At 42.5% G+C, this 27,838-nt stretch overlaps 1 protein-coding gene across 1 annotated transcript in view; it reads left to right on the top strand.

Annotated features, from left to right (window-relative positions):
• The window catches only part of HELQ (helicase, POLQ like), a 1,104,576-nt gene that overhangs the window by 323,919 nt on the left and 752,819 nt on the right, over positions 1 to 27,838 (top strand). The window contains exon 5 of the mRNA XM_044059295.1: positions 10,948 to 11,020. Coding sequence (XP_043915230.1) covers positions 10,948 to 11,020 — 73 coding nt within the window. The remainder of the gene's footprint in view (positions 1 to 10,947; positions 11,021 to 27,838) is intronic.

Here is a 27,838-nt window from a genome sequence, read left to right as displayed (position 1 = left end):
CTGCAAATGAGAAGCTGAGAGATAAAATCAGAACACAAAGGGACACAAGGCAAAGGTGCTCCTTGTCACTTAGCTTATTCAGTCTGGTAGGAGAAGTGCTAACAAGACTGGTTGAGTAGGATCTAGCAAGGCGAAGGAGTAGGGGAAGGGACAGCTTATTCCTGCATGTTTTCTAGATGATTGCAGCCTTATGACAGAAAGTTTTGGATGGAGAAGGAGGACTGGCTATATTGGAATTTTTGTTAAAAAAAAAAAACTTTCTAAAAATAGCTCTTTGCCTAGGATCATGCCACTGAAGGTAAAAAAGTAAACTTTAACCTCAATGATGTCAGCATAGAGAAAGAGTGAGGTGTGGCCATAGACTTTAATGCCTGCACCACCATTCATCTGCAGACATGCATCCATTAAAGTCTTTAGACAGCTACCCTAAGGTGACATCACTGAGTAGCACATTAAATGTATTTTTGCCATTGTTTAATAAACATTTTATGAAGTTTATATTATTGAAATCAGGCAATCTGATCTGTTGTTTACTTCCTTCATGAAACAGAAGAAGGATCACCTGTCAACAAATAAACCCCTTCTGGGTAGCTGAATTGCATTTTGTTGTAATAAACACAGTAAAACCTTGGGGAAATTAAATCTCACTCTACATTTGCAACAGCAACCAATGCAGCCTTTTGAAGGATGAGTCTGCCTGACGTATTCGAGAGGCTGCTATTCAAAAATTCCCACTTTTTGCTTTGATTAATGTTTTATAGACTACCTGCTCCTACTGTGGGGGACCTGTGTATATCCTGCTTGGTACTCTCCCATTATATTATGATTGCTGTGTATATCCAGCTTGGTACTGTCCCATTATATCATGAGTCCTGTGTATATCCTGCTTGGTACAGTCCCATTATATCATGATTCCTGTGTATATCCTGCTTTGTACTGTCCCATTATATCATGATTCCTGTGTATATCCTGCTTTGTACTGTCCCATTATATCATGATTCCTGTGTATATCCTGCTTGGTACTGTCCCATTATATCATGATTCCTGTGTATATCCTGCTTGGTACTGTCCCATTATATTATGATGCCTGTGTATATCCTGCTTGGTACTCTCCCATTATATTATGATTCCTGTGTATATCCTGCTTGGTACTCTCCCGTTATATTATGATTCCTGTGTTTATCCTGCTTGGTAATCTCCCGTTATATTATGATTCCTGTGTATATCCTGCTTGGTACTGACCCATTATATTATGATTGCTGTGTATATCCTGCTTGGTACTCTCCCATTTTATTATGATTCCTGTATATATCCTGTGTGGTACTCTCCCATTATATTATGATTCCTGTGTATATCTTGCTTGGTACTCTCCCATTATATTATGATTGCTGTGTATATCCTGCTTGGTAATCTCCCATTATATTATGTTTGCTGTGTATATCCTGCTTGGTACTGTCCAAATATATTATGATGCCTGTGTATATCCTGTATGGTACTGTCCCATTTTATTATGATTCCTGTATATATCCTGTGTGGTACTCTCCCATTATATTATGATTACTGTGTATATATTGCTTGGTACTCTTCCCATTATATTATGATTGCTGTGTATATCCTGCTTGGTAATCTCCCACTATATTATGATTGCTGTGTATATCCTGCTTGGTACTGTTCCATTATATCATGATTCCTGTGTATATCCTGCTTTGTACTCTCCCATTATATTATGATTTCCCACAACAGTGAGCCTTATGTTGAGTGTAGTGCAGTTCATGTTAGCACACTAACTGTAACAGTAAACATTTGAATGACAGGAGTGTTGTAGAATGGGCTCCAGGATTTCATCCTCCTGTTGTTATGCCATTGTAGTAGTCACTGCTTACTACATTCATTCTTGTGAGCTTCAGTTGTTGTTACTCTGATATACATTCATAGATTTTATTAACAGTTTTCTGCAACATCAGCAGCAGTTAATGGGAAAATTTCTGAACTGTCTAGTTTACAGTTTTATCTATTTTTACATTGATGCATATTATGTTCTTCTCAAAGTTTTGTTGTAAAGCTTCTTTAACCTGCCATGGTAGAGCATTTTTTCCATATAATAACTCTCAGTTCTAGGCACCTAAATAGAACACAATTGAGCATAATGCATTCTTTTTATCTAGGCTGCCATATAATGGCCATGGTGCAAAATAACTTCTTGACACCCCTTGGATATCTGACTGTTGAATAAATATGACTGGAAGGTAGATGTCCACCTTTGGCTATTTTACAGTCACATCATCATTTTCTTTAACAGTGATCCCATTTTCAAACATCTGCTGTTGTGGTTTATATGCTTATGCAGCTATATAATAACTATAAATGGGGTATAGCACCATAAACTAAATGGGTAACATTAATGGGCAGCAAATTGCAACAGTTAGCAAATCTAAACAGTAAACATGCTCATGTTTTTTTGCAAAACAAACACAGGCTAGCTTCTGCTTTGTTTTTCATTGATTTAGTTGGAGCAGAAATATGTACCATATTTTTATCTCACCTCTCCTCAGTGTTTGAATCCTTGGTGGAGACTGGAGATTCCATGGGATCACTGGCTTCAAGGAATGAGGAGAACTGTCTTGAGGAATAAGTCTTTCATGCAGTTGAGTGTCGTGGCCCTGATGATTCCTGTTGCAAACTGAATCCTAGACATGCGCAATGGGGTTAGGGCCCTAAAAAAAAAAATTAAATAAGCAATCCTTTATAGTTTTCTGAATTGCCCACACATTCAGCTGTTGACCTGGAATATGGGGAATTAATGGGAAAGTTGACAGAGGCAAGGTCTAGTAAGCAGTAAGGGCAAAAAATTCAAAGGAATAAAAAAAATTTCACTGTCATTGCTGGTCCCTACTTTCTGTGATCTTCAAGGAACACCCTTCTAAATCACAATCCTGTTGTGTTAAAATGTCATCCTGCATTATAGACCCTATTTTATTTGGTGTAATTATCTCTGTTGGAAAGACAGTATCAGAGACAGCCTTAGAATGTTCAATCACTTGCTTCTTGTCCATCTTACTCTGCTTCCAGTATTCCTTTGTAAACCTTTAACATGTTTAATTATGCCGTAGTCTCGGTCCTTCTGTCTGTGACATGCAGCTTATATATTACCTTTTGAGTCTGCTTATATGTAATCAGATACATGCTATAATTCCATTCATATGTAGGTTTTTAACAATGTATAAAGTGCACTTTACACTGTGCCATACCTTCCTTTGGACACTATTACTTTAGCTACTTACTGTCACGTATAGTCAGTTTCTAATAGTTAAAAACTAGAAGAAAGACCCAGGCAACCTAGAAACTTCACTGTTTGTTTGTCTTTTCGGCTTTTTCTGGATAGGGGTCGTCACAGCGGAACTCCGATCCGCTAATGATTGGCAGTAGATTTTTATGGTGCCGAGTTGTCAGCCCGATGCCCAACCTTCAGCGAAGGCACGCCCATTCACGCATGTCTTTCGGAGGCCACTCGACCGCGGGGAGGACATGCAGACTCCACACAGAAGGCACTCCAGCCGCAAATCAAACAGGAGAACCTCTTGCTGTGAGGCAACGCTACTGCTGTACCATCGCAGTTTCTCAAACTTCATTGTAGAATACCTTAAACTTTCTATAGTGGAGCAGGAGCGGCCTTAGGTCAACTGATGCCCTAGGCAAAAGGGCTCCACGGCGCCCCCATCACCCCACCCCGGTGCCCCCATTCTGGTCTACCTACACCAAATAAATACAGGAAAAGCGCCCCTACTAGAACGGCGCCCTAGGCGACTGCCTAGTTGGCCTATGCCTAAGGCCGGCTGGAGGCATGCGTAACTGAAACACTGGTATCTTTTTAAGTGGTCATTTGCATATATCCCATGGGCATCCACTACAAGAGTTTTAAGGTATAACACAGTGAAGACTCCAGCCTGGCCAGGTCTGTCTTGTGTTGTTTATTAAATGGTTTGTCTGTATGACCATTTTACACTTTGGTTTCAATTTCTAGTAATTCATTTTCTTCAGTATTGCTATGTAGATACACATTCAGTACTAGCACTTTGCCCTTCCAAACCTTTTTGTTTTGTTTTCTAAATGTTCTTTTACTTTTGTATATGTGATGGGCTGTTGATAACAGAATGTCTGATGTTGTCAGTCTTCTTTTATTCTTGACAATTGGGATCAATTTCGATTCTCGGAACTGGCTCAGCTGTTATACAGCTCACACTAGCCAAAAACTCTCGAGCCAAGTCTCTACCCACAGTACCCCAGTGTATGTTACCTCAGATCGTGTTTGGTGCTTTGCCAGCAAGACGCTTCAGCCTTTCTCTCAGCTGTTTTCTAATTTCTAATTTTCTTGAGATGGTTTAAAAAATGTTCTCCTCAATTTGCCTATTTTTCTATCTATCTATCTATATATATCTATCTATATATATATATATATATATATATATATGTGTGTGTGTGTGTGTGTATGTATGTATGTATGTATATATAGTTGTGTACTCCTTTCCTCTACCCCTTTTTTCTTCTAACCCTTTTTGGGTTTTCCTTTAGTACCATCGTTGGTACTTGCCCCATTACCTCAGGTAATCTTATCTACCATTGTTGGTAGATCTTTCCTCCTTCCTTACTTTTCCCTTTCCCTCTTTTGTGCATGTGTGTGTGTGTGTGTGTGTGTGTGTGTGTGTGTGTGTGTGTGTGTGTGTGTGTGTGTGTGTGTGTGTGTATTTTGTTTTACTGGCCTGTCTTGTGTTTTGTCCTTTACTGTTGTTATTATGTCTGATAAACTGTCTAAAAGCATGTCAGGATTTAAACATTGTCAAGACTGTAATAGAAAGATGCCCAATTCCGATGAGCATCTTTCATGTGTCTACTGCTTAGGTGTGCCTCATTTGGATTTGGATTGTGACTTATGTAATGGGTTCAGTCAGAGAACCTTAGCAGAGTGCAGGAATAAGCTCTTGCTTAAAAGTTTACTTAAATCTCCTTTTAGCAAAGCCTTGTCCAAGGCTGACATGAAACCAGATTTACCAAAAAAGAATAGCCTTTCAGTACCAACATCATCATCGGTTCCAGAGGCTCCTAAACGTAAACCCTCAGTTCTGCACCCTTCGGAACCGATGGCTAAGGTTCCAATACTTCAGTCTAGTGCCTCCTTGTCACCATCAACTTCAACAGTGCTGTCAACACCCTTATTGGCACCAGCCTCTATAGGTTCTGGTTCGGCACCATCTTTGCCTACTGCTCAACAATTATTTGCATCGGCACTGCCACAGTCACAGCCCATCCTCTCAGCGCCGAAGCCTATTTTGGAAATGCCCAGGATTAGACATTCCCCAACTATAGACCCCTTCTTGGGCGAACTACATAGTCCATTCACTGAAAGACCACAGTCTTCTTCGGCCTTTTCAGTATGGTCCTCCTGGAGTCTTTCAGCGTTGGATATCATAATGTTGGTGGATCAACTGTTGCTGGCCAGAGGTATTTTGCCCCTTCTGAGGTCCCTCTCCCATCTGGATTGGAGACTTCTTCTCCCAGGACTCCTACCTGTCCTCATCTGACTTTGGCTGTAGTTTCTGAGCCCAGCAATTCGATACCCCTGGTGCTGACTGTTTTGGTGCCATTAGGTGTGTTCACCTTATCACCAGATGTTGCTCTGACATCATTGGTTCCTGCCGTGGAGCTGAGTCTTGGGGCTGAGACCCCTCCATCGGTTCCATAGTTTCTGGTTTGGCACCTAGTTTGGGTATGGAGCAGATCTCAGTTCCAGAAACATTGATGGTTTCTGGTCCTTCCCTGGCTCCAGCCTTGGAGGGCGGTCCCTTGAAGTGGGGTGTGACCTCGGTTTTGAGGTGGTCTTTCTTGGTTACGGGCTCCCACTCCTCTTCAGGAGGTACCACCTTTCAGGTTAAGGCCCTTTCCATAACTTGAACGGTGGAGAGGGCCTTAGCCTCCACAGGCTCCTAGCTGGCCCCACCCGCATCGAAGTGTCATATTTTCTTATCCTGTGGTCCAAAGTTTACACCAGTCTCTACGACAGGACAGCGAGCACCAAAGCTTCAAATTGCCCAGAAACAGGGCCCCTCCTCTTTCCTCTTCAGAGTTCTCTCCTGAGATTCCCACTGATGACCCACCCAGAAAGAGGACATGCAAGAGGAAGCATCTGGATTCCCCTGAAGAATCCATCATGGAGGACACGGATTTCGATGAAGGGGAGAGTTTCCCACGGTCACTACCTCAGGATGCCTCCTTTGGAGACATCTTAGAAATTCTGAAACAGAGGGGTACCTGCAAGTCCCAAGACCCATCCTTGGAGGAAACCATGTACTTGCAAGCCGTCGGTGACCAACCATCTACCTCCTGGGTGTCCCCACCTGCTGTGACCTCATCAAGGTAATCACGCAGCAGGCTTGGAAGACTCCTGATGCCATAGAGCCCAATCCCTGAAGACATGATAAGATATTATCACTACCAGAAGACCACCAATATTGGGTGAAAGGTTTGCCAGTAGATGCCATGGTGGTGGCAGTTGCCACCAGAAAGGAACTAGCCAATGAGAGTCCATCTGTTCATCCTCCTAACAGGGAGTCTAGGACGATGGACAGATTTGGAAAGCGGGTCTGTGCTTCATTGACCTTCGCACTTAGGTCCCTGAAATTTATAGCACACTTTACTAGACTTTAGAGAGACCTGATTAAGGAATTATCGGAAACTCTAGCTGAGGCTGTGTCCAGCAAGGTGCAAGGTAAGGTCGCTTCACAACTAGCCACCCTGGAGCCTATATGAAACTTGTCCATGCGACTCATCACCCATGCAGCCGAAGGGACAAACAGAGCAGCGAGTTCCGGCGCTGTCATTAGGCAACACACCTGGATGCACCTGTGTGAATTCTTGGAGCTCTTAAAGTCTTCCTTCAACAATGCTCTGTTTGATGGATCTTCTCTGTTTGGCCCTAAAGTAAAGGACATTCTAGCCAGGTGTGAAAAAGATGATAAGATTCTGTCTGCCATAGGCATTGATTTTTCTACCCCTCAATGATCCTTCTTCAGGAATCAGTGGAGTGGGAAAATGTGGTTCAAGAAGTCCCAGGGAGTTTTCCATTACATGTGTGGCACTAGCTCCCCTTGAGTCAGAGGGGGGAGCTCAATGGAAGATGCCAACCCCAAGGCAGAGGTGGCCCGCAAAACCAGGGGTCCAGGGATTCCTTCTCTGGACAGCCCTATCAGCGCTTCTGAAAGGAGGCCTAATTGCTTACCTCTGGAAGCAGTCGGGGGAAACTTTCTCTGCACCTGTCAGCCTGGCGACAAATAACATCTGATTCTTGGGTGCAGAAAATCATTGCCAGAGGCTACTGTATCCTCTTCAACATAATTCAACGTTCTCGAAGAAGAATCCGTGAAGTTCCTCCCCATTAGAGGGATCAAGCCACCAAAGAAATACAAAGGCTGCTGCAAAAAAGAGTCATCCAAGAAGTCCCACCAGACCAGTTAGAATCTGGGTTTTACTCAAGATTCTTTTTAGTGCCAAAAAAGAAGGGGGACTGGAGGCCAATACTAGACCTCAGCCTTCTAAACAAGTTTGCCCAAAATTCTGGATGGTCACAGTTCAGTCTATTCTCCCCTTTCCAGAGAAAGATAATTTGATGTGCTCTATAGACCTTCAAAATGTGTATTATCACATAAAAATAGACAAGCGCTCAAGAAGGTTCCTCCACTTTCAGCTAGGAGCTAGTGATTTCCAGTTCAGAGCACTGCCATTTGGTCTCACCACGGCCCCCAGGGTGTTCACTAAATGTATGGCACCCGTCATCGCCCACGTGAGATTAAACTGATTCCAGGTGTTTCCTTATGTAGACGACTGGCTTCTCACTGCCCCCACCAGGCATCTACTGACACAAAACTGAGAGTTCATCATAAATCTCTTCAAGTCCCTGGGCATCACAGGAACTGTGAGAAGTCTCAGCTGTTCCCCACTCAAGACTTGGAGTACATCAGGGCATGACTCGATACAATCTCCTGCATAGCCTCTCTACCCCTTCACAGACTACAAAAGATAAGATGCCAAATCCAATCCATTTTACCGAAATGAAAAGTGCCCACTCTTCTTGTTCTTCAAACCCTGGGTTCCATGGAAGCAGCTATCACCCTAGTTCCTATGGCACATTTTCACATGAGAATACTTCAATGGGTTCTAGCGGAAGCTTGCAAGAAAGATCAGTCTTGGTGGATGGAGTCAGAAGACATCCTTATGGGATGGCCTTTTGTTCCCCCTCAGCCCAAGGCCATAGTGACCACGGACGCCTCCCAGATAGGGTGGAGGGGCATTATCTGGGAAAGACATTCCAAGGCACTTGGTCTCCTCAAGAGGCCAACTTGCACATCAGTGTCCTGGAGATGAGAGCAATGCTCCTAGCATTGCAAGCCTTTCAAAATGCTCTTCCTCCAGCAACAGTTGCAGTCCAATCCGACAACATGTTTGTAGTCTGGTGCATCAACAAACAAGTGGGATCCAAGTCCTACCTCCTCTACCAGGAAGCTGTCAGAGTTTGGCAATGGGTGATATCGTCCAACCACTTTCTTGTAGCAATGCACATCCTGTGAAGTTCCAACGTGATAGCAGGCAAGTTGAGCAGACACATCCTACTGCCACATGAGTGGTCTCTTAATCCCAAAAGTGGCAAAACAAATATTTTGCCGATGGGACGAGCCTTGCTGCAACCTATTTGCTTCCCAGTAAACAACAAGTGCAGCATATACTTTGCCCTACTCCCTCCACAGGGAGAGTCACCAAAAGATGCTGCCCTTCTAGATTGACCCCTGGATCTCCTTTATGCATTTCCCCCATTCCTGTTTTTTTCTGAAGAAAGCCCAGAGGTTGCAATCCAGAGTAATCCTCATTGCCCTGTTCTGGCCCAGGCAAGTTTGGTTTCCCTTCCTATGACCTCACTTGGTTCATCAACCTTGGATTCTGGATCCAGTTCTGGATCTTCTGTCACACCCAGACCTTCACTTCCTCAAGCTCATGGCATGGTGCCTCCAGTTCCATTAGTCACCAGGCAATCTAATATTACTTCCCCTGTCCGAAAAATTCTTCTGGCTACTCATAGACCATCCACCAGGAAACTGTGTTCTAGTAAATGGGAAAGATTTTCTCTTTGGGATCTAAGAATTATTTGGATCCTTTTTCAGCCCTGGTTGAAAAAAGTTTAGATTTTCTAGTGAACCTCTTCAACCAAGGAGCGGCCGCTACTGTTAGAGTTACCTTAGCAGCCATCTCTAATTTTCACAATGGCTGCAATGACCAAGCCTTAATTTCCCATTGCTTATGCAAAGTGCTTCTTAAGTGGATCCTACGTATCAAACCTCCATTCAAGGATCCTTTACCCCCTTGGGATCTTACATTCATTTTGCAATATTTAGTGTTACCTCCCTTTGGGCTGCTACTTGATCGTTTCTTTCCTGGAAAACTCTTTTTCTAGTGGCCATTATTTCTGCCAGAATGGTTTCAGAAATACAGGCACTGTACAAAACCTGTATACATAGTTTTCCATAAAGACAGAGTGTCCTTGAGGACTATAACCCTTCATTCTTTCCTAAGGTGGTCTCCGAGTCAGACATCAATCAGTACATTCATTTACCAGTTTTCTTTCCAGATTTCTCTAACAAATGCGAATACTGTCTGCATCTGTTAGACTTCCACAGACAGCTGAGATTTTATTTTGACAGAACTAGGGATTGTAGAACTTCAGACCAACTGTTTGTCTCCTTTTCAGGACTAAGGATAGGTAAACTTGTTTCTAAGGTGACCCTATCTAAATGGTTAAGAGATTGCATTACCTTTATTTATGAACAAAACAATCGTAAATTACCTGCACCTGTAAGGGCTCACTCTACCAGATCTGTTGCCACTTCAGCTGTTTTTCATTCCAAGATCTTTCTGGATAAATATGTGCGGCTGCAACTTGGGCAAGCCCTCATACCTTTATCACTCATTACAAATTGAATGTGGTCTCCAGGGGAAGAGCATCCTTTGGCTCTATGGTTCTCAGGAAAATCCTTCCATAAGGCCACCCAGGGTATAAGTAGCTAGGTGCTCTGTCCCAATTGTCAAGAATAAACAAAGATTGACAATATCAGATAAAGAAGTTATGAACTCACCATAACATTCCATCTGAGTTGTCGATCTTCATTCATTCTTGGCATCCCCCCTCCTTCCCCCTCCTTTGAGATTTCCTGGAGGTTCGTACCCTTGTCCTGGGCTGGCATTAGGGTATTTACCTTGGACATGGTCTCATCTCATATATTATATATACTTCATCTTGCTGTGATTTGCAAACTTAATCTGAGGTAACATACACACTGGGGCATTGTGGGTAGATACTTGGCTCAAAAGTTTTTGGCTGGCGGGAACTGTATAATGGCCGAGCTGGTTCCGAGGATCGGAACTGATCCCAACTGCTAAGAATGAACGGAGATCAACAACACAGATGGAACATTATGGTGAGTACATAACTTCTTTTTTCTTACCCTCTGTCTAAATGGACCATATCTGTTTTACCAGAAGGTAGATGCTAACAGACTAGGTAAAGCAATTTATGGCACTTTCAGACAAATGAGCTAGAGATAACTATGCTGTTAGATAGCTAGCATACTGAAATGTTTAATCAATGGCATTTATAAACCAGTTTGCTGCTTTTAATTTTATTACAGCACTATTTAACAAAATTTCATGAAGCGATGGATTGTTCCTCAAAGTACAAGGTTTCAGCAAACTCTACTTTATGATGTTACATAAGATTCAGAGTTCCATAAAATCCTTTCCAGTTTGACCTTTGCATGGTAGTGCTATCAGTTCATTTTTTATTTATTTTATTGAGAGGCTTATTGTGTGCCTATATTAGCCTTTTTGATGTTTTTTTTTTATTTTTTTCAGTTGCACATGCTTGGTGAAGGGAGTCGAGGCGCCATTCTAGAAATGACCTTAGCTAAAATTCTCTACTCTTGCAGTAAGTGTATTTTATATTTATTGTGTCCATTATTTTGACAAGTATTTTTTTCCAAGTGAGTGAACTACCACGGTGGTGCAGTGGTAGCTTTGTTGCCTCACAGCAAGAGGTTCTCCCGTTCGATTCTCGGCTGGAGTGCGGGGAGTGCCTTCTGTATGGAGTCTGCATGTCCTCCCCACGGTTGGGTGGGCGTTCGAAAGACATGCGTAAATGGGCGTGCCTTCATTGAAGGTTGGACGTCGAGCTGACACCTCGGCGTTCATGAAAATCTACTGCTAATCATTAGCGGACCGGAGTTCCGCGGTGGCGACCCCTAACTGGGAAAAGCCGAAAGACAAACAACAACAACAACTTTTTTCCAAGTGAGTGTGTTAATTGTACTGTAACCCACGTGTATGGTATCTCATGAATAAGTTTCACATCTGTTCATCAGAAGAGTGCATACTTATATTTTCAAATTGCTTTGATTGGGGTGAGTCGAGTATGTCCATGGTTTTGTTCTCAAGGTGCCCTTACACTCTTCAGTAATGGCTGATAAGTAAATGTGGGACATAAATCCATTGTAGACCTTTGAATAGTAGTGAAGGCCAAAAAAATATGCCAGTTTGTGACAAATGAAACATTGAAAGTGAAGACTGGCACTTCTGTATAATAGTGAATGCTGTCATATACTATTATAGTGATTGTCAGGACCCAAGCTGGGTACAGTACAGGAAAATGAGAAAAAGCAAATCATTAGGTTATTCTTATCTGGGTTAAAAATTATGTGATACTTTCATTGCACCAGACTAGATGCCTCTAACGTAGTTTTAGTTAACCATGCTAGGAAGGTGAGTCAGAGATCTATAAAGAAAAAGAAATTATGTGTTCCCCAAAGTGCATTTCAAATAATTGCCAGTTATTTACAGACAGTAGACAAGGACCTAGATTAAGAGAGGCAGTGTTCTCCTAGCAGATAGAATATACAAATGTATAAGCAATGATCTCAGTCCTAAGTGGCTGATAGTTTAAAAAGCCGTTTGTGAGTATACCTTACTTATTTGTAGGCTTGGCCTGTGTCCCTCCTCAGTCCCATTAAAAATGTTATAGGACTGTCTTCCTAAAGTGTATCACAATTTCAGCACAAAAATTGCACCCTGTTTGGGAAATTTTAGTTAAAACTGATTGGGGAAACATACAGTACAGACAATGTGTGACCTCATGCAGGTCTTATTCAAAGCTGCCAGACCTAGCCCAAACACAAACAGTGGGATACTGCTAGACATCTTATTCACAAACATGCCCAGTAGATATGTGGAATTCTGGGTTCTCCCAAACATGTCAAGTAACTATTGTCCCATATCAACATGCTGGACGTTTAAGACAACTAAGACCAAACCAGTGGTACTCAGTGGCAGGCACATTTCAGATTCTAGCAAAACTGTTCTCTTAGTAGGAGAGACAAGAGACTTGGTGGATATTTTTAATGAAAAATGAAATGGGAATGGTATTAGATCTGTGCTTTAGGATACATTCATGACAAATAATTTCCTAAACAGATAGGAGATTATCAGATAGCAAATCCCTATAGCTTATTAGTGGCCTCAAGGAGCTACTTTTATTCTTGCAAATGAAGCTTTGTATGTTGGTGAGTATACTTTCACTCCTTTGCCAACTTGGTTCCCCTAATCTACTTTCCAGTATGGACCTGCCTCATCTCTGAGAATTTTCAAAAGGATAGCTGGGTATTTAACCTCTCCATGTTGTGGTTGCCATTACCTTCCCTTACAGTGGCAATGATAAAGTTTCCTGAAGGGAACATCAGGTGAGTCTGGAAGCCACCACTGCTACCAATGCTGGTAGGAGTTCTGTTTGGGTCTGCTTTTGGCCATAACCTCTCCTCTGCATAATCGCATTCCTTGGGATGGTTAGGCAATGAGGCATGGCTAACAGGGATGTGTCTACCCTGGGCCTGAGGCTGGCCATGCCTTCCCAGGCAAGCCCACATCCCCAACTTGTTAATCACATCAAGTCCTGGCCTCCACCAAGGCTATGAATGATCTGCCTACCATTTGCTTCCTCTACCCCTTCTCAGGATGGGCACTCCCATTCCCCCCAGTTTGTGTCATCGAGCAGCCAAGCTGCCATTTAAACTTTGGCCAACTGCCCCATAGCCTTGGGTTTATCCCTTTATGCCTCTGGTGCAGGTAAATTGCAAATTAAGGAGAAGGGAGAACAAACTATATAGAAATAATCTCCCAAAACATGGCAAGTACACAGACTTCTAAGTAGTAAAACAAATTACAGAATAACTAGAAAAAAAAAACAACAAAGGGCACATTCCTGAGACAGGAAAAAAGACTTTATGCAGGCCATCCATGGTTATTCTGCAAGGTCTTTAATGACCTCAGAGAATGAACAAAGGTTAACATTGCAAGCATACAAAAATCTACATACTTTAATAACTCTACAACGACTGCACATCTTGTTAATTAAAAAAATATGTACTGCACATGTTGAAACATCAGCCACAACCAGTGCAAATCTTAATATCACAACTTATAGTAGCCACAATAACAACCCTTCTCTCTTGTCCAGATTTCATTTTAGAGCAGTATCAGCCAAGACAGTGAAATGTCTGTTATAAGAAGTGCATAATAAGATAATGGTGTAGCAGAAACACTTGCATCTCTGCTTAAGTTGGCATCCCTTGTTAACTCCAACTGTCTGGCACGTTATAAACTTATCTCTAACCACTGGAATAGTGCCATCATATCTCAGATCATCTCCTTTCCAAAGATAAACAACCCTCTGTGTGCTCAAGACTTATGTTCAACTTCAAAAGTCTGTCCTCCAACAAAGTTTTTATTCCACTGCTACAGTTTGTGGACAAATATAGTTTTCCTTCTCATTATTATCACAGGTGTACAAAAGTCTGGCAGTTAATCAAGAGGATTAAGGCTCTGAGCTGTTAATGAGCTGTTCCAAGTAGTCATGGCTACAGGATCTGTCTCTTTTCACCTTCATTTGCTTCTGTATCACGCCAAGCAAGTCACTTAACTAGACAGTGCTCCTAGCTTGCCCCTGATTGGCCTAATAAGTACAAAATACAGTGAAATGATCACATTTATGGACCTAGAAGTCATACCATTACCATTAGAAGTCACACTTCATTCCAGTGGACTTACCTGGTTAACAAATAATTAAAATAAAAAGGGTATGGTACCACTTGGCTGTCTACAGTTTTACAGGTGCTGCTTTTTTAAAATATGCAGATAAACTTATCCTGCTGAGAGCTGCTACAGTAGTGGAACATAAAGCAAGGTAAATTTTATCCAGACTTGCATCATTTGGCACCAGGTTATAAATAGCAACCTTGTAAACAATAGTGGAAAAAATCAATATTTGGTACTGCCAAGAGATGTGAGGATGCTTCTTGGTTTTAATTTTTCAGCCCTCTGAAAAACCATGTTATTCAAGTTCAAAACTACAGATACTTAGGATTATGGCTGGACTGCATACTGTCATTGAAACACCATAACAAAAAGACAGTGGATGGCATTTTACAGAGTTTAAAGTTTGCCATATACCATGCCCTTCTGTCAATGAGAGCGATAGAGATCAAAGTTTGCTTCCAAAAATAAAGTATGCTCTTCCTGTTATCACGTTAAACTCTTTGCACAACACCAAATGTTTTCAGATCTCACCTAAGATGTGTAGATTTATTTTGCTACAAGAAGCAAGTGAACCTATGTGTCTTCCAGTGCAGAAAGCAGGGTTACTTTATATCATAACAGTGAACACTTTTATTACTGTTAAACTTTATATTCAAATGATTACACTTAAGCCACTGTCTTCTACTACCTAATGAATGCAGTTTTTTTTTTGTTTTTTGTACTCTGCAAGATCATATAATCATACTGATCTGTCTGTAATTAGACCTGTCCTCCAGCTGTCAGCAGGTGAATGAGTTTCTAAAAAATAGCTCCAGCTGCTTTGCATCACACATTTAATCATACTGGAAATGAGAAGAAGGTGAATGAATTACTAAAGCAAACATGACATCTTGCAGAGGAATACAACTGGAACTCTCATTTGTGAGGTGAACAGCATATTCCTAACTCTTAAACATTTTAAGCCATGCAGACCATTGTACTTTCCTCCTGGCATCCTGTAAATCTATCAATTCCTCTCACGGCTAAGAGCCTGACCCATTTGTTCCCAGAATAAGGTAAGATTCCTATGGCCCATTTGTTCCTGGTGAGTGAGAGATTTGTTAAGTCCATTTGTTTCTTAAAGAGGTGAGAGCTGGGAGTCAGGACTGAACCATCATATGCACATGGCACCAAATCCACTTCTCTTCTAGGCTAACCTCTTTTCATGTCATCTGTGATGTTCACAATGGGTGTTGTTGTAGGAAGATGCATGCATCATACACACATATCAAATAACGTCATGTCCCAGTTGGACTTTCCTGGTATACAAATACTAATAAATAATACATAAATACACACATGCAAGTCTCTCTGGCCCATATGCAGAGCATCATTACCCTGGCCCAAAGTCTTATGCACTACACCCCTTAATCTTCTGTAGAAGTCAGCAATGTCATGGTCTAGACCTACTTTCCCCCCACCCCTCAGGATGGTTGAACGGTTGTCAGGCGCTCACTCTCACCCTCCTCTGACTAGCTATCCCAGCATCATGTGCTTTTACTCAAACATGGGTCATATGGGACATAGGACTTTAGCACTCTGTGCCATGGAGCTGGGCTCATATAAACTAAATTTATAAGTTTTGCTTTCCCCAACAGTATTGCTGCCATAAAACACGAGTACTTTTTTTGCAATAAATTTATATTTAGTATTTAGTATTTATACTAAAGTAATATACTGAGCCACTAATATTTATTATTTTTATTGTTTGTATGGAAGCACTGACAGTCAATCTGCATGTTGTTCTGCTTTAAGTTATGTATTCCTGCATTTATAAGTGCTACATGGTCTGTGGTTCTACAGTTTGAAAATATATTACATTTGGTCGAAAATTATTTCAGGCAGCCCAATTTACTGAAAGCTCATTTGATTGAAAGCTCATGTGGTCGAATTCCATTTGGTCGAAAATGGAATATAGCCCCTGCCCCACTGTAGTGTGACCCTGGAGTGAGAATATAAAGTTGGGGGGGGCATAGCCCCCCCCCCCCACATTTTGCAACTAGTTTTTACTGATGTTATAAGTTTCAATGTATTTTTAATGGGTACACAACTATATAACAGTGAATACATTGCAATTATGTGGGGGGGCTATGCCCCCCACAGCCCACCCCCAAATTTATATTCTCACTCCAGGGTCGCACTGCAGTGGGGCAGGGACTATATCAGGTCTAATGAAGTAGCTCTTGCTATGAAAGCGCTCACCATTGTTTGTACTTTGTCTGTGGATTAAAATTGAACTTTATCTTCACCTGCCTTGGTCTGGTGCCTCCTATATTTTTTACATTGGACACATAGACACACACACACACACACATATATATATATATATATATATATATATATATATATGTGTGTGTGTGTATATATATATATATATATATATATATATATATATGTGTGTATATATATATATATATATATATATATATATATATACACACACACACACACACACACACACACACACACACACACACACACACACATATGCATGTATATGTATGTATTTATAGAAACACACACACTCGCGTACGCACTTATGCATCTGTATCTATATATAGATTCATAAATACTAAGTAGACTTTTGATCTGTGAGGATCTTTGGAAGCCTAGCCCTGCATTCCTGTGACAGTTTTAGCTCTTGTAATTTAAGTACAAATAACTCAGAGTTGGGCAGAACATTTAGAATGTTAACACTATCCATAAGAGACAAGGTTGCAAAACCAGAGCTGAATTTGAGGTTTCCCATCCATTCATCTAGATTACATTTGAATGGAGTAAGTAAAGTATTTTGCTTCATGTGGCAAAGAAGGTGATTCCAAAAAAGTGGTATTCTCTGTGATACATGACTATCCCTCCAAAATGTTGTATTTACATTGTAGATGAGATTAAGATCTCATGAGTGGGTGTTTATACCATCTTTGGACTTGCAGATGTCCAGTATGTCAGAGAGGATAGAGTCTGTTGAGGCTCTGTATATGAGATTGCCTCTCAGTGGTCTGTAGGATACCAAGAAGAAGGACAAGGATTTGGGGTGGTCAGTTTAGTTTTTTTTGTTTAGGCCCTTGATTTTGTTGGTGAGAAGGTGTGATAATTCAAGTTGTGTTAAGTGTTTGGAGAGGTACATACCAAAGGGAGCATTATACTTGATGATTGGCCTAATAAGTACAGAATAGAGTGGAATGATCACATTTATGGACCTAGAAGTCATACCCTTACTAATATTCTGTACAATGAATAAAGATAGACTTAACAATACTGGATACATGGTGATTGAAGAACAGTTTGTTGCCCACATAGGTTCTGTGGTCCCTAACTATGAGATCGATTTTCAGGGGTATGTTGATGTGATAGGTACAGGGGACATAATGTTTGACAAAGGAAACTATTATATATTTTTTTACTCTTAGTTTAAGTCTATGGCTATGACTCCAGCTATTTGTTTGGGAAAGGCTGTGTTGGAGGATCTTGGTGCCCTCTGGAGAGTTTACGCAGTTCTGCAAACTTGGTCAGCCATAAACCTTTAACATTGGTTTGACCTCCAAGAATAAATGCCAAAGAGGAGTGACCCAAACCCTTAACCCTGGGGTACATCATTAGAGACAAGTCTTTTGGAGGAAGCAAATCCACCTACCCTAATTTCCTTTGTTCTATTTGGGAGCCATTTTACTATATAAGGAGTTACTTAGGGATTAACATATAGCTGTGAGAGTTTATCAACAGTACTAGAGTGTGAGATGGTATTGAATGCCTTTGTGATGTCTAGATATGTGGGTGTGTATAGATTTTTCCTCATCTGTGGCTTCAGTAACCTTTTTAAAGGAGTAAACCAGGTAGGATTTGACCTTGCCAAAACCAATCTTTCTTGGATCAAGAGTTTGTAGATTACACATGTCCTTATTTATTAATTCTATAACGATCCTCTCCATAGTCTTACAGATGAGGCTTACCAGGCTTGTAGGTCTATAATTACCCAGGTCCATTGACATCCCACCATTTTGCATGGAGATATTCATCCAGCACAAAACCTGTTTGGATGCTGATAATGAATAACCTCTCTAGGAGAATTAGCAGGTCCTGTTTCAGGCTGGCCAGTAGGCAGTCCTGTATGTTATGTGGCCCCATAGATGCAGTGTTCTTGGCCTTGGAAAGTGCTTTGAGGACTTGCTCTTGAAAGATTTGGGGAGGAATGTAAGTGCAGGTATGTAACCTGGGAATGTTGAGAGAGATGGGTGAAGCTGGAGCTAAATTTATTAATTAGTAGACTGGCTATATCTCCAGGGTCTGACTATGTGATATGTTCTGTGCATTCTGTTTTGTTAAGTTGAAAGCTTTTAAAGATTGACATTGTCTAACAAAGGCAGTGTGACAGCTGTGCCCTGGCCCAGCAATCAAAGAGCCTCAATCCTCATCACTAACACCAGGGAGGTCGTCTCCTAGAAGAGGAAAGGATAACTAATACACACAGTAAAGTACAATTTCCCTTAAGTGCACACAGAGATCACAGTCTGGGTCTGGTTGCTCCCTTGCTCACCAGGTCCCTAATAAGACTCCCCACTGGCACAGCTATAGGGTCCAGATCTCAGCCTAGCTGACAAGCTAACCTCCAGCACCCTCTCTGTCCAAGCAGTGCTTCATGTCCCTGCCCAGGTAGCTGACACACACCCACACTTTGAGATAAGTATTCATACAATTTCACAAACACTCCTGGGAAAGGCTGACACAGATTCCCCAGCTGTGCCCCTTTACCCAGGCTATACGGTAGTAATTCCTGCCACTACCAGCTAATATAATTATCAGCTACCCAAAGGCCATTGAAAGGGTGTCCAATTATTACTATGCAATATTATTACCCAATTGGTAATGTGACTGTTCAGTCTTAAGGCTTATTGGAGTGGCTTATTACGATAACCTCTATAGATATGCAATGTACTCTAGAGCCTAACTTGTCTCTACACAAACCAGCCACAGGTAAAGGTTTTTAAAATATTTAATAATAAATAATTAAAACGCAAGACAATACTACTACATCACAGAGATATCTAAGAGTTCAGAGATCACACAGAAACTTACAATACAGTAGGACAGGTGTGATGTCAAAGAAAAACACTATCTGACTTTCTAATCTTTAGCTAATCTTAAGAGAAAAACACAGTGCTATAATCCTACTTACATACATAAAGAGCATAAGCAGTGCTGGGCTGATGGTCCAAGACAGAATGCTTTTTAGTCTCTCACTCAACAATAGTTTTTAAACACTAACTAACAGCTCTCTAAGGCCCTCCCAAATTACATCATTATGACAATTGGTCTGGAGTTCCCAGGCCACAAACTGCATTATTTAGCAAGCTAACACCTGCTCAGGAGACTACAACAATAAAAGGCATTTCACATATACATTCTAGCAGAAACCAGAGCAATAAAGCACCTTCCATATGTAAATTCTGGCCCTTAACTTTAACCATAAAGCAATGGGCCTGAAACCTTCATCTTCAACTTCATTATAGAGTTTAATTGTTGCTTAGATCTGTGTTGAAACTGTTGTCTCACTGTTCTGAGAGACTGATCGGCAAATATACAGAACTGAGAATATTTTTTTGGTTTTAAAGTTTGTACTGTTAGTTTTTGCTTAGATCTCTGTTGAAACTGTTTTGTTCCACCCACCCTCCCTATTTTTGGTTTGTAGTTTAAATTTGGTGGCTTTTGCAGTTGCCTGCCCCACTGTAGATTTGATCTGGGACACTCCCCCGTCCCATCTCTTTACCACATTCTACCTTATAAACTCTTTCTGCACTTGCTTTTAGTCCTTTTTAATGTAGTTGCATTTTTTAAACAGTGTTTGGTCTAATGTTGCTGCATACTCAAGTGTGCTAGCTTGCACTGCATGTGAATTGTTTTTTACTACTGTTTTTGCTGCTTTTCTGTAAAAAAAAAAACTGTAAGCCTGTTTCCTACCTTTCCTGTAACTAGTGTTCCAGATACAGATTTGCTGTATCCAGGACTGTATGTAAGCTTCTGAGTCCCCCAAGCCTTTCTGTGTTGGAGGGAAGCCTTCTAGCTTAACAGTGGGAGTGGTAAGCACTAGGTAACCTGTCTACCACATAAGTAGTGGTTCTGGCCCAGAATTTGTAGTTATTGGCCGTTTGGGCAATCTCTTCCATCTCTCTCAACTTTCTGATTTGAAAGCCTGTATTTGCACTTGTTTCTGTCCTGTAACTCATCTAGTGCAGATACAGATTCTTAGTTTTAGCACTTAAATTTGCTTGTTCATGCTCAGCACTTGTTCAGAACTTGTAAACACTAAATAAGCTACTAATTACTATAGTGCTCTATCTTCCTCATTATCTAGAGGAAAACAGATTTTGTACTTACTTTTCTCACTTGCTTAGAGGAAAAACAGCTGTTGTACTCACTTTCCTCACTTATCTAGAGGAAAAACCCTGCAACTGTCTTTTTGCATGGTCTTGCACACAGAGCAGCGTCGGTTAGCTGGGGGTATACTATTCCCGGCCCCACAAAGTCTGTGCTGTAAATTTTCCCTTAGAACTAGGCAAGCCTCAACTCAAGTACTTCATATCAGCTGCTCTTATTGCAGCACTTGCAAAACAGAAATCAGTACTTGTCATAATTTCCTAGACAGCACTATTATTCTCCAAATTTCCTAGCAGCACTGTTATAATATAGCATAAGACCCTCGATCGTCCACAGGACTTAAGTTCAATTTACTCTTCAAAGCATGTCCAGAGATCAGCTTCAGGTGTACTCTCCAGTTCATCTGGTGGAATTGGGCATCTTGAGGCAATGTCACAACTTCCTCATGTATACAGACAACCCTCTCTTCTTACCTCTAGACACAAACACTTGTGAGAGATGCAAATACACAGCCAGACTGGAGGCTAAGAGCTCTCATCCCTTGACTGTAACAGACAGTCAAGAGGATAAGGGACACACTTGCATCACACCACCTGTCACACATGAATCTACAAAACAAACACCGGCAAAACATATGCATAAATACACAAAAACATATTCGGAGGCACTAGGTACCAATCTGAAAAAGAAACAGTGCCCTCCAAAGCAGACAAGCAAGCAACCTGCACCCCCAAACACAAGCCAGAAAACACATAATTCACCTCAGCAGTGTGCCTCACAACAGCCGTTAAGGCAAAACACCATACCTAACATGCTAGTAATAGGAGACTCTATAGTAAGGCACACGGATGTTCCACTCACCAGGCTGAACAAGGAAAAGGTTACTGTCAGCTGCCTGTCAGGTGCTCAGATCCGCCACATAACACATGCACTTAGGTCACTCCAGAACAAGTACAAGTATGACACTGTCATTGTACAGGTTGGTGTGAATGATCTAAGACGTACCTCCCTGGACTACATGAAAAGAGACATTGAGGAGCTCTCTGATCATGTAGCCCAAGCTGGTATGATCCTGACCTTGAGTAGCATACTACCTTCACCTAGAATGGATACCACAATACAAAGACAAAATGATCAATTTCAACAATTGGCTAAGCTTGTGGTTGTCATTCTAAGGGGATCCAGTGTCTGCCTGGGATGACATGATAGACAAGCCTCGCTGTTTTGCCAGAGATGGCTTGCACCTGTCACTCCTAGGTTTTCGAATACAGGCTAAGGCTCTTGCCGTCCCCATTGTGCCTTTTTTAGGCAAGGCTCAAAGGACAAACCAACCACCGTAACCAGCACAGGTAACCAAAAACTAAGGCTAATGCTACTCAACGCCAGAAGTCTCAAACTCAAAATGCACACATTCGAGGCTCTCCTCAGCATGGAGAAAATCGATGTTTATGCAGTGACAGAAACCTGGTTCAAGGCTCAAGAGAGCACCCCAGCACTGCAAGGTTACAATTCATATCATACCTTCCGGCCTCAGTTACCAGTTCGCAGTACAAAGGGTGGAGGTGTATCCATATTCATCAAGGATACCCATATCTCCAGGTTAGTAGCGCAGCATGATGCCCCAGAGATCATCCATGCGCAACTATCAGCAGGCAAAACCACATTTCAAGTCGTAGCTGGTTATAGATCGCCCACCATGTCCCAAGATGCTCATTCTGCATTCCTTGAGACATTGGAAAATATAAAGGTCCTACCCAACACCATAATCTTGGGTGATTTCAACTACCTTGGTATAGACTGGGCGAACAACCAATGTTCCAACTCCTATGCTCAGCGATTCATAGAATTTATAAATTCAAATGCCCTTGAACAACTAGTATGTTCCCCCACTAGAGGGACAACATATTGGATTTAATCATCACAAATATGGGCGCCCATTGTACCATACCCGTTATCACTCCCTCCTTGGTCAGATCCGACCACAAACTGATAACCCTGGACATCTTCACCCCTCCACCTCCCCCAGTCAAAGAAACCATAGTCAAAAACCTTTCCAAAGCAAACTTCAAACTACTTGCATCCGAAGTGGAAAGCTTCACTATTTCCTTGCAGAAGGATAATGATATCCAGGATGCGGAATCCTACACCAAGGCACTCTATATGCATCTTCAGGATTGTATGGACCGTGCTATCCCAAGTAAAACCAAGACTCCTTCCTCAAGCAAGAAGAAACCAGTGTGGTGGACCCCGGCCATAAGCAAACTTCACAATAAAAGGAGGAGACTTATACAAAAAAGGCCAAATCTCAAGTAGCAAAATCATCCCTGATCAGCATTAGTAAGAAATTGAGGGCCCTCATCAAGTCAAATAAAGCTAATTTTGAAAAGAAAGTTGCCAAGGATGCTAAGGATAACCATAAGGCCTTCTATGGCTACATCAAAAACCTAAATGGCAACACTCAGGTCTGTTCTGGGCTAGTACAAAATGGAACAAAATACACTGACCCTTCTGACATTGCCGACATCTTGGTTCAGTGCAAATTTCTCCCCCCCTCACCACCTACAGGGCCTCTTACCATTCCAGGGGATTGTGCAAGTCCAATTATTACTGATACATTGGTTAACAAGGCTCTATCTAAAGCTAAAAACACTGTCTCCATGGGACCAGATGGTGTCCCAGGCTGTGTCATACACGAGCTCCAAAAGGAATTAACTCCGCATCTTAATACCCTGTTCAGTCTCAGCCTCTCCACAGGATATGTGCTCATAGAATGGTGCACGGCAATGGTGATCCTGCTACACAAGGGTGGGGCCACAACTGACCCTGGGAACTACCGACCAATAATCCTGATCAGTCTGATCTGTAAGGCTATGGAGCGAATCATTATGGAACTCATAAATGGAGGGAATGGGAACCTCCAGTCGCTGGACCCCACACAGTTCCGCTTCGTCAAGGGCAGATCATGCCTCCTGAACCTGGTGGATTTCTTTGAGACAGTTACTCAGGCTATAGATAAGGGAAAGGAGGTACACACGGCTTACCTTGACCTTGCTAAAGCATTTGACACCATTCCCCATACAGGTATTATTGATAAGCTCACCAGCCTGGGCATAAACCCTTACGTCACAAGATGGCTCGCAAACTGGCTCTCAGACAGATCCCATAAAGTAAGAGTAGCGGGATCTATGTCCGAATCCAGGCCAGTAACAAGTGGTGTGCCTCAGGGCTCTGTCCTGGGGCCCCTCTGTTTGGCATATACTTCTCAGAAGTACAGATAAGCACGGAAGGGCTGTGGCTGACTAAGTTTGCGGATGACTGCAAACTGGGTGCTATAATAGAATTTCCGGCTGACATGGAGATCCTCCAGAAGGGCCTAAATGAGACTGATGCATGGTGTCAAAGCCATGGTCTCAAGCTAAATGCAAAAAAATGCGTAGTAATCCCCTTTGGAAAAAACAGAGTACCTGCAAACTACAACATAGGAGGTAATCCCCTGAAATCTGAAGAAGAAATAAGGGATATAGGGACCCAAGTAGATAGTCAGCTTTCCTTTGATAACCATGTTGCTAAAGTGGTTAGAAAATCCTTCTATGTGACCCATCTCATCATGAAAGGGTTCGCATCAAGATCTAAGGATGTAATGGTGCCCCTCTACTCTTCCCTCATCAGACCCATTATTGAGTACAATGCACCAATTGGAATGTACCTGGCTAGACATCTCCAGCAGCTGGAGAGACCACAGAGGTACCTAACCAAAAGGATTACTGGCCTCAAACAGTTGCCCTATGAAGCACGATTGAAAAAGCTAAGACTGTTCTCTGTTGCATACTGCTTTCTCAGAGGCGATCTCTGTCTATCGTACAGAGCCATGTCCAACCCAGAATTGTTGAACATGCTCCATCTTAGAAAAACCAAATGTACTCCAGCTACACGCTCTAGGGATATAAATCTCAACACAACAATGAATAGAACATGCTGGAGGGATAGATTCCCTTCACAGAGACTTCCCTTACTATGGAACAGGGTCCCGATCTACATAAGACAGAGCTCCTCACTATCACTCTTCAAGAGGAACCTTGATGGGTGGATGGGTAACAGAAAGTTCACACCGGGGATCACACCAAGGGTACTAGCTGCTAGTACAAGGGTCTAGGGAACTACTAAAGGGGCGGTGAATACCGCACAATGTGGCTGGGCTAATATATGCCTTAGGGCAGATATCCCAGTACCAACCTATGAACCTATCCAGTCGTACTGGAGCCGACTTGTAAATCATCAAAGAGATTCATAAGATCTTTTCAACTTCAAATGACACATTTGAAATGCTTGGCTTGGTTTTCTTTACAGCAGATGGCAATGTTGCAACAGTCTTGAAGTTCAAATTTTACAGTGTTTTCTTTCATTTAAAAACACAAGCCTGTATTTTACATTTATTTATACAATAGATAGAATTGTGTATCAAATTCTATTTGACTAGGCTGGCAGCCTTCGCCCATCTTCCTCCAATCTTCACCCCCCCCGGAGAACTCAAGCAAGTTTTTCAAGTGGCCCTTGAGAAACATTGCTTGAGAGTGTCAGGTCTATCTGGGTGTACCTCACCCCATTCCCTGTCTTGAGAACCCATCTGCATTGGCATTGCTACTCCTACTGTGGTGCTGCACTGACATATCATATTCTTGCAACCCCAGGCTCCATCTCAGCAACTTGGCATTTTGCTGACTGACTCTGTTTAACCATGTTAGGAGGTTGTGATCTGTCATCACAGTGAATTTTCTTCCATACAGATAAGGCTGACGTTTTTGTAGTGCCCACACTATGGCTAGACATTCCTTTTCTGACACTGCATAGCATTCCTCCCTGGGTTGGAGTCTAGGACTGAGATAAACCACAGGGTGCTCTTCTCCCTCTGAAGAAATCTGGCTAAGTACAGCCCCCACCCCATAGTTTGAAGCATCCACCTGCACAACAAATTCTTTGCTGTAGTCTGGACTGGCTAACACAGGGGGTCATCCCAAAGCTTCCTTAAGATTCTGAAATGCCTGCTCACATGTCTTTTCTTGTCATGTCTGTGAGGGGAGCAGCTATGGTACTATAATTGGGAACAAACTTTCTGTAGTACCCAGCTGTCCCTAAGAATGCCCTCACCTGCTTTTTGGTAACAGGTGCAGGCCATGCCTGAATGGCTTCCACTTTGGCAGGTTCTGGCCTTATCTTACCACTCCCCACTCTATGTCCTATGTAGGAGACCACTGCCGTACCCACCTGACATTTGCTCGGCTTAATGGTCAACCCTCCCCTCTGTAGTCTGCCCAGCACCTCCCTGACATGCTGAAGGTGCTCTTGCCAGGAATGGCTGTAGATAGCAATATCATCCATGTAAGTAAGGGCAAACCCTCCTGCTTCTGCTAAGATATGATCTACCAGCCTCTGGAAAGTCGCTGGGACATTCTTCATCCCAAAGGGCATCTGTGTGAACTCATATAAGCCAAAAAGAGTCACAAAGGCTGACTTCTCTCTAGCACTGGGAGTCAAAGGCACCTGCCAGTAACCCTTGGTAAGATCAGTGGTTATAAGATACTTAGCCCCACCCAGCAGCTCTAGGGCCTCATCTGTCCTAGGCATGGGGTAAGCATCTGCCTCTGTGTGACTATTTAATTTCCTATAATCCACACAGAACCTGGTGCTGCCATCCTTCTTTGGCACCAGTACTACTGGGGAGGCCCAGGGACTGTTGAACTTCTGAATCGCCCCTAGTTCCAACATCTCCTGTACCTCTTCCCTCAGAGCCTGTTTGACTCTCTCAGGCACCCTGTAAGGGGCCTGCCTGATAGGCCTTTGGGGTTCTGTATCCACCTAGTGCTGCACCAGGTGGGTGCTTCCTTGTTTCCCGGTGAACATGCCCCCAAACTCCTGCAACACTGCTCAGATTTCTCGAACCTGGGTAGGAGATAGCTGCTGGGACATTGCTACCCCTTCCATCGAGGTGTCAGCCCGAGCCTCACTGAGGAGATCAGTCACAAGATCTCTCTCAGACTCCTCCTGCAATCCACTTTAAAATGCTCAGCACAAGGGCCTCCCTATCATGGTAAGGTTTCATCGTGTTAACATGGTACAATTTGTACCCCTGCCTTCTGCCTAGCAGTTCCAATGTGTAGTTAACATCATTTACCTTTCTTACCACCTTGTAGAGTCCCTCTCAAGCTGCTTGCAACTTGAGAAACATCACCTGCTGCCCTACAGCATACTCTCTAGCTCGAGCTTTCCTGTCATACCACACCTTTTTCTGTTGTTGAGCTTCTGCCAGGTTCTCCTGGGCCAGGCCCATGAGTTCCATGAGCCTTGTCCTGAGGTTCAGGACATATGCCACAACATACTCCTTGTGAGACTCACCCTCACCTTACCACTCATTTCAAATTAAATCTAGAGGTCCCCTCACCCTATGCCCATACAGCAACTTAAAGGGTGAAAAACCTGTGGATTCCTGGGGAACCTCTTTGTAAGCAAACAACAAATGGGGCAAATCTTTGTCCCACTCCCTCTTAAACTGATCTGCAAATGCCCATAGCATGGACTTGATTGTAGAGTTTAACCTCTCAACAAGACCATTAGTCTGGGGATGGTAGGGGGTGGTCTTCATGTGCTTCACCCCACAGGACTTCCACAGACAAGCCAGCAGGTCTGACATATAATTGACACCTCTGTCAGACACTATTTCGTTTGGGAAACCTACCCTGCTGAAAATCTCTAGCAAAGCATTTGCCACCTTCTCGGCCTCAATGGAGGACAAAGTCACTGCCTCAGGGTATTGAGTAGTATAATCTACAATCACTAGGATATACTTTTTCCCTGTGGAATTTGGGGTACTCAGAGGACCCACAATATCCATAGCTACCATCTGAAATGACTCTTCAATCACAGGCAAAGGCATCAAAGGAGCTCTCACCTTGTCTCCTGCCTTGCCTATCTTTTGGCACTGCGCATAGGTCCTGCAGTACCCTGTTACATCTCTGGAAATTCCAGGCCAATAAAAGTTTTGCATAATATGCCTATTTGTACGTTTTATGCCAATATGACCTGCAAAGGGAATATCATGGGCTATGGCTAGAAGTGCCAGATGGTAAGCAATAGGCACTACCAGCTGCTGTACTCTCTCACCTTCTAGCCCTCCCTCAGGGGTCCACTTTATGTACAGTAACCCTTTGTTCCAGTATACACATTCCCCCTTCCCTTGAGAATCAGGTGCCTCTCTAGC

The sequence above is a fragment of the Protopterus annectens genome, chromosome 17.part0 (genome assembly GCF_019279795.1).
Source record: "Protopterus annectens isolate FY-2018-M chromosome 17.part0, PAN1.0, whole genome shotgun sequence".
NCBI classification, from domain to species: domain Eukaryota; kingdom Metazoa; phylum Chordata; order Ceratodontiformes; family Protopteridae; genus Protopterus; species Protopterus annectens.
This window is presented reverse-complemented; position numbering and strand designations above follow the sequence as displayed.